Raw genomic sequence first — 7,072 nt, forward strand, 5'->3', positions numbered from 1 at the left:
AAACTGTTCCTTATGTTCATTATTTTTATTTCTCAGCTAACTGATGTGTCTTTGTGAGTTTTCTTCTAGCTTGTTGAGCTTCTTCATGACACTATCTTGAATTCTCCACTTGCTTGATCACAATCTTACATGACGTTGAATTAGTTCATGGAAAACTGTCGTTTTCTCTTTGTGATTCCATGTTACCGTGGTTTTTCATGGTGCTCAGTGGTTTGCTCCTCTGTCCGTGCATTTGAAGGAGCAGTTTTCTTTTATAGGTAAAGCCTTGTATACTTTGATTCTAACAATTCAACAGATTGCTAACAGAGGTCCTTCTGCATTTTCATTTTTTTTTGGGGGGGGTAGTTCATTTATTTATTTATTTACTTTTTCATTTCATATATGATATTATACATATTTCAAAGCCATTATCCCAAATCATCCCACCCTCTCCCTCTCCCACAGAGTCCAAAAGACTGTTCTATACATCTGTGTCTCTTTTGCTGTCTCTCATACAGGGTTATCGTTACCATCTTTCTAAATTTCATATATATGCATTAATTAAGTGACTTTGTGGCACAAGTTTTTGGTTTGTTTCACATGAGCTGCTCCTGGCTATATTTGAGGAACTACATTTTTTGCATTTCATGGCCTCTTCCAGAGGCATTGTCATTGTCCTTCCCATCAATGTTTGTGCCGCCAGCATCACTGGTGACCTGGTGTTGTCAGTGTCCCTGATGTGGCTGGCATCTTTGCTGGGGGTTCCCAGAGTGGTAGTTGCTCTTACCACATGCAGGGTGACCTTGCTTGAGCCTCCCCCCACCCCCACTGATATCTGGTTCCCTGGGGCTGCATGTGCCACTGCATCCTGGAGGCCAGGGTTACGGGCACCACCTCCAGTGGGACTCCCAGGTGCTCTGGGGCTGTGAGCTTAGCTGCCTCAGCCATGGGCTGGGATCAGCATCACTGCCTCTGCTGTTCCCCTGGCTCCACTTCCTCCATGTGAAAAATCCGCTCACCTTCAGATGTACAACTGTGTGTATCTCTGGTGTCCCGATGTGTTGGGTAGAAAAAAAAAAAAACTTTATTTATAAATGATGTTATCTACAAGTTGTAGATTGAGGGGAGAAACAAAGGGAGTGTCTTCTGCCACCGTAATACTGATGTCACCGATGATAAACTTTTCCGCACAAGCTATAAGGTTAAAATTGGGGCTTCCCAGGGGGCTCAGTGGTTAAGAATCCACCTGCCAATGCAGGAGATGCAGGAGATGTAGGTTCGATCCCAGGATCACAAAAATCCCCAGAAGGGTAAATGGCAACCCACTCCAGTATTCTTGCCTGGAGAATCCCATGGACAGAGGAGCCTGATGAGCTACAGTTCCTGGGGTCACAAAGATCAGACACCACTGAGGACACATGCATAAGCATAAGATTAAATTACACAAAAAATGGAGTAGACTATCATATATTAATGAAAAAAATAATTGCTACCTGGCTCCATACAACCTTATGGATGAGCTTTAGAGTTCCAAGATATAGAATTGATGAGAAACATAGACTCATGAGAAATCCAGCAGAGATCAGAACAACTCTTTAATATTAAATCTCATTTGATAATAAAAACATCATATTAGAGCAGTTACTGTTAGGATGAATGGTTATGCAGCAAAAAGTAACTGAATAAAATTAAAAATGGTATAGAACTGAGATCAACTTCAATAATCTCATACTATGCATTGATTCTGATATTTAAAGATAGCATTCACTACTGCTTTTTAATTGTATTACAGAAAATTATATTAAAAAGTTATTCCATTGCAGTTTCCTCCCAGGTAAGCAGGATATTGGCAAACATGTTTGCACAAATTGTGAACTGAACCACATGACTGGATAGGCAGTCAAGCTCTCTAGTGAGTCATCTTTGATCATGAGATATATACACACGCTATACATATAGAAAGATTTACCCTTGAATAATGCAGAGTTTGGAGCAATGGCACCTTGTGCAATTGAAAATCTGCCTGTAACATTGCAATCAACCCTCCTTATCCATAGCTCCACACCCTCTGATTCAGTCAACCCTTTTATTAAATTATATAAATTGCCTTGGTTTTCACTTGTATACTTTTTTACATTAGTAATATATCTCATGACATTTTTTTTCCAGAGCAAGGCAAAAATTACTCAGGATGACATTTGTCATTTAAGAAAGTATTATTCCTCGTGTCACTCCATAAAAAATAGAAATGTCCAAATATTTTATATTCAAAGTTTGGAAAATTTTGAAGTAGGAAAAAGCACAACTTAAAAAAAAATACCTAAATGATTGAATGAAAAGAATCTTTAATGAAGTGAGTAACCAAGATTGTTTAGAAAAGTTGAATTTTTATAAAAATGGATATCCAAGGAAATAAGTAGAAGGAGCAATTTTTATTCCACACTGAGGAAAGTGTCACAATTAATGATTCTCAGGCTTTGAGAAATGCAGTCAAGGGCACTTCATCTGCCCAAGGACAATTGGCCTTTTTATAGCTACTATTCCATAGACTCTCTTCAGAGCCCTCTTTATGTCGTTGTTCCTCAGACTGTAGATGAAGGGGTTCAGCATGGGTGTGACCACAGTGTACATCACGGAGGCTATTGCACTTGAGTGTGAGCTGTGTGTAGCAGCAGAGCTAAGGTACACTCCTAGGCTCATACAATAAAATAAAAAGACAACTGAGAGATGAGATGCACAAGTGGAAAATGCTTTAAACTTTCCCTGAGTCGATGAGATTCTTCGTATGGCAGAGACTATCTTAGAGTAAGAGTAAAGGATACCAGCAAACGGCCCACCAGCTAGTAGCACTGATGCCAAATACATCACCATGTCATTAAGAAAGGTGTTAGAACAGGCAAGTTGGACCATCTGATTGAGTTCACAAAAAATGTGGGGAATTTCCACCTCTGTACAGAAGGTCAACTGCAAGGCCATTAAAGTTTGTAACAAGGAATACATAGCACTCATCATCCAGGACACCAATACCAGCAGTCCACAGAGCCGAGGGTTCATGATGATTGTGTAGTGCAGGGGCTGGCATATGGCCACAAAGCGGTCGTAGGCCATCACTGTCAGGAGGAAGTCATCTAATCCTGCAAAGAATATGTAAAAATACACCTGGACAATGCAGCCTTCATAGGTTATGACTTTGCTCTGGTTCTCGATATTCTGCAGCATCTTAGGGATAGTGGTGGAGGTGAAGCAGATGTCTACAAAGGACAAGTTGCAGAGGAAGAAGTACATGGGGGTGTGAAGGTGGGAGTCAGAGATGGTGACCAGGATGATGAGCAGGTTTCCAAACACAGTGATCAGGTACATGGAGAGGAAAAGCCCATAGATAAGGGGCTGCAATTTTGGATCTTCTGAGAATCCCAGAAGAAAAAATTCAGAAAATTGTGTATTGTTACCTGGTTCCATGGGGTGGAGGTGACTACGAGGAAAAACGAAAATAACATGAGTAATTTTCACACAAATTGGCATTACTCACATAGTGCAATTTCTATTTTGCTCTCAATAAATTAATTTTAATATCTTGTGTTTAGAAAAGTTCTATTTCATCTCTACCTGGGTATTTTTGACCCCTTCTCAGCATATTCCCAAAGAAAATCATGCATTCTACAGTTTTAATGAGAAATACTTTCATACATTTGAAGAATGTATATTGAGTGTCAACCATGTTCAAAAGCACATATTGTTTAGTCGCTAATCCGGATCTGGCACTTTTGAGACTCCCCGGACTGTATGTAGCCTGCCAAGCACCTCTGTCCATGGGATTTTCCAGGCAAGAATACTGAAATGGGTTGCCATTTCCTTCTCTGGGTGATCTTCTCTACCCAGGGATTGAACCCGCCTTTCCTGCATTGCCAGACAGATTCTCTACCACTGAGCCACCTGTCATGTCCCTCCAAACAAATACAGGAAACCAATAGATGGTGCTGAAAAACAAAAGTGTTCAATCCAGTGATGGTGAAAGATGATGTATAAATATAATTTGTCAAGTAATAACAGTTGGTGTGAAGAAAACAAAGCTAGATATAAAAGAGAGTAGTAGGAGGTATTTTCATGTCCTGAGTGTTCAGGTAAGGCCAGCAAACAAGGTGATAGTTGAACAGAGAGCTCAAGACAGGGAGAGAAGGATGTAGTATGATATCAAGAGAAATATGTGCCTGGCGAAGGAATGGCCACTACAAAAGGCCTAAGGAAAATGCTTGTTCTTTGTACTTTATGAATTTAGTTGCAAAAGCATCCTGTGAATTATAGCATCTCCCATCCTTAGTACCTTCTGCTGACTGAGGTTTGGGGTCCGTGATATAGGGCACCTTAACATACGAGTCCAAGTGCCTCTGCTTTAAGAACTGCTCTCAAGGCACAAGCTCACACACACTCTCACACCATGTCCTCCTGCGATATGTTCCTACCACACATTTCTCACCCAGAACCACCCTTCTTACACCATATACCATTATAACTCAAGCTGACCATGTCAGATCATCTTTCTCCTGCAGAATGTATAATTGGTACCCAGAAATTCCAGTTCACAGACTGCCCATGGACCAATAAACTTGGGGTTAATTTTTATGATCACTTTCAGCTTTGTATTTAAAGAAATATAAAAAGTATGTGCATGTGTGAAAGAGAGGCGGAGGGAGAGAGAAGAGAGGGAAATGAAATAGACATTAGTGGGTAAAAGATTTAACAAGCTCTAATAGTCCCTGAGACTACATGATGAATTAAACCTTCCTTTGTTTGGCAACTTTTCAATTCCAGTTATCTCTACTTGATGACCAGGAAAAATAATTTTCAAAAAGAAAAATACATGTTTACCTTGACAGAACAGTTATACTTTTATAATGAATGAAACTTGAAATATTTGACTACCCCAAAAGAAAAACAGGCAAAGTAAATAAAGTGAAGTGAAGTCTCTCAGTCGTGTCCGACTCTTTGCTACCCCCATGGACTGTAGCCCACAAGACTCCTCCATCCACGGAATTTTCCAGGCAAGAATACTGGAGTGGGTTGCCATTTCCTTCTCCAGGGGATCTTCTTGACCCAGGTCTCCCTCATCGTGGGCAGATGCTTTACCATCTGAGCCACCAACAAAAATGACTATCCAAAGGAAAACAACAAAAGCTAAACGTGTTTTATATAAAGCAATAGAAGAAAGATTCCCAAAATCTTTTCCATTTCTTTGACCAATTTTTTACTGTTCTATAGGGAATGAGGGAAGCTCTTTCCCAGTTTTCTTATGGGGCATCGTGTGTTTGTTATTCTTGGAGTTTAAGCACTGTCATATTTTTAAAATAAATCTGATGAGCATACCCCAATGCTATTTTGGTCTTTGTTCAACACGCAAAAGGCTTTTCAAACTATACTCTGACACCATGTCAATCCATCCTTTTGTCCTGAATAAATTTTTTCATAGGATTCATGCCTGAAGATGTTATATTATATTATATTAGATGTTCATTGTATTATTACTTTACCATGACAATGCAAAATCCTAATCATCAGAGACTTCAACTGCCATGGTCACTATTTTTTTTTCCATAATATCCTTTTATTATCACAATCTGTACATATCTGTAGTTGTTTTTCTCTTTTCATTCCTATTATTGTTTTTTTTTTTGATATATACATTTTATTTTATTTTATTTTTAAACTTTACATAATTGTATTAGTTTTGCCAAATATCAAAATGAATCTGCCACAGGTATACACCTATTGCTTTTCTTTTTTTAATATAAATTTATTTATTTTAATGGAGGCTAATTACTATTGTACTTTCAGAAAGATATGTGAATATATGTGTACTTATATGGAAACAAGGCCTTTCCAGGTGGCACTAGTGGTAAAAAAAAAAATACCTGTCTACCAAGGCAGGAGGCATAAGGGAGGCAGGTTCAATTCCTGGGTCAGGAAGATCCCCTGGAGGAGGGAATGAAAGCCACTCCAGTATTCTTGCCTGGAGAATCCCATGAACAGAGGAGCCTGGTGTGCTACAGTCCATATGGTCACAAAGATCAGATACAACTGAAGCCACTTAACATGCATGCAGGCAAACAGAAATGTATGTATAGAACAGTCTTTTGGACTCTGTGGGAGAGGGAGAGGGTGGGATGATTTTGGGGAATGGCATTGAAACATGTATAATATCATATATGAAATGAGTCACCATCCAGGTTCAATGCACGATACTGGATGCTTTGGGCTGGTGCACTGGGAAGACCCAGACGGATGGTACAGGAAGGGAGGAGGGAGGAGGGTTCAGGATGGGGAACATGTGTATACCTGTGGCAGATTCATTTTGATATATGGCAAAACCAATTCAATATTGTAAAGTTAAAAAATAAAATTAAAAAAAAATAAATAAAAACCACAATCACAGAAAACTAGTCAATCTAATCACACAGACCACAGCCATGTCTAACTCAATGAAACTAGGCCATCCCATGTGGGGCCACCCAAGACGGACAGGTCATGTGGAGAGGTCTGACAGAATGTGGTCCATTGGAGAAGGGAATGGCAAACCACTTCAGTATTCTTGCCTTGAGAACCCCATGAACAGTATGAAAAGGCAAAATGATAGGATACTGAAAGAGGAACTCCCCAGGTCAGTAGGTTCCCAATATGCTACTGGAGATCAATGGAGAAATAACTCCAGAAAGAATGAAGGGATGGAGCCAAAGCAAAAACAGTACACAGCTGTGGATGTGACTGGTGATAGAAGCAAGGTCCAATGCTGTAAAGAGCAATATTGCATAGGAACGTGGAATGTTAGGTCCATGAATCAAGACAAATTGGAAGTGGTCAAACAAGAGATGGCAAGAGTGAACATCAACATTCTAGGAATCAGCAAACTAAAATGGACTGGAATGGGTGAATTTAACTTAGATGACCATTATACCCACTTGTGGGCAGGAATCCCTTAGAAGAAATGGAGTAGCCATCATGGTCAACAAAAGAGTCCAAAATGCAGTACTTGGATGCAATCTTAAAAACGACAGAATGATCTCTGTTCATTTCCAAGGCAAACCATTCAATATGACAGTAA

At 39.6% G+C, this 7,072-nt stretch overlaps 1 protein-coding gene across 1 annotated transcript; it reads right to left on the reverse strand.

The window, feature by feature from the left end:
- Positions 1-461: 461 nt before the first annotated feature.
- Positions 462-3,468, reverse strand: LOC123466191 (olfactory receptor 7A17-like). Its single transcript, XM_045166745.1, has one exon. The coding sequence runs from the start codon at positions 3,436-3,438 to the stop codon at positions 2,470-2,472; it is 969 nt and encodes a 322-aa protein (XP_045022680.1). The 5' UTR covers positions 3,439-3,468; the 3' UTR covers positions 462-2,469.
- Positions 3,469-7,072: the final 3,604 nt, after the last annotated feature.

Source organism: Bubalus bubalis, chromosome 9, assembly GCF_019923935.1.
Source record: "Bubalus bubalis isolate 160015118507 breed Murrah chromosome 9, NDDB_SH_1, whole genome shotgun sequence".
Taxonomy (NCBI): Eukaryota; Metazoa; Chordata; class Mammalia; order Artiodactyla; family Bovidae; genus Bubalus; species Bubalus bubalis.

Coding starts and splice junctions, on each gene's coding strand:
- LOC123466191 (XM_045166745.1), bottom strand. CDS start 3,438: ATGGAACCAGGTAACAATACACAATTTTCTGAATTTTTTCTTCTGGGA.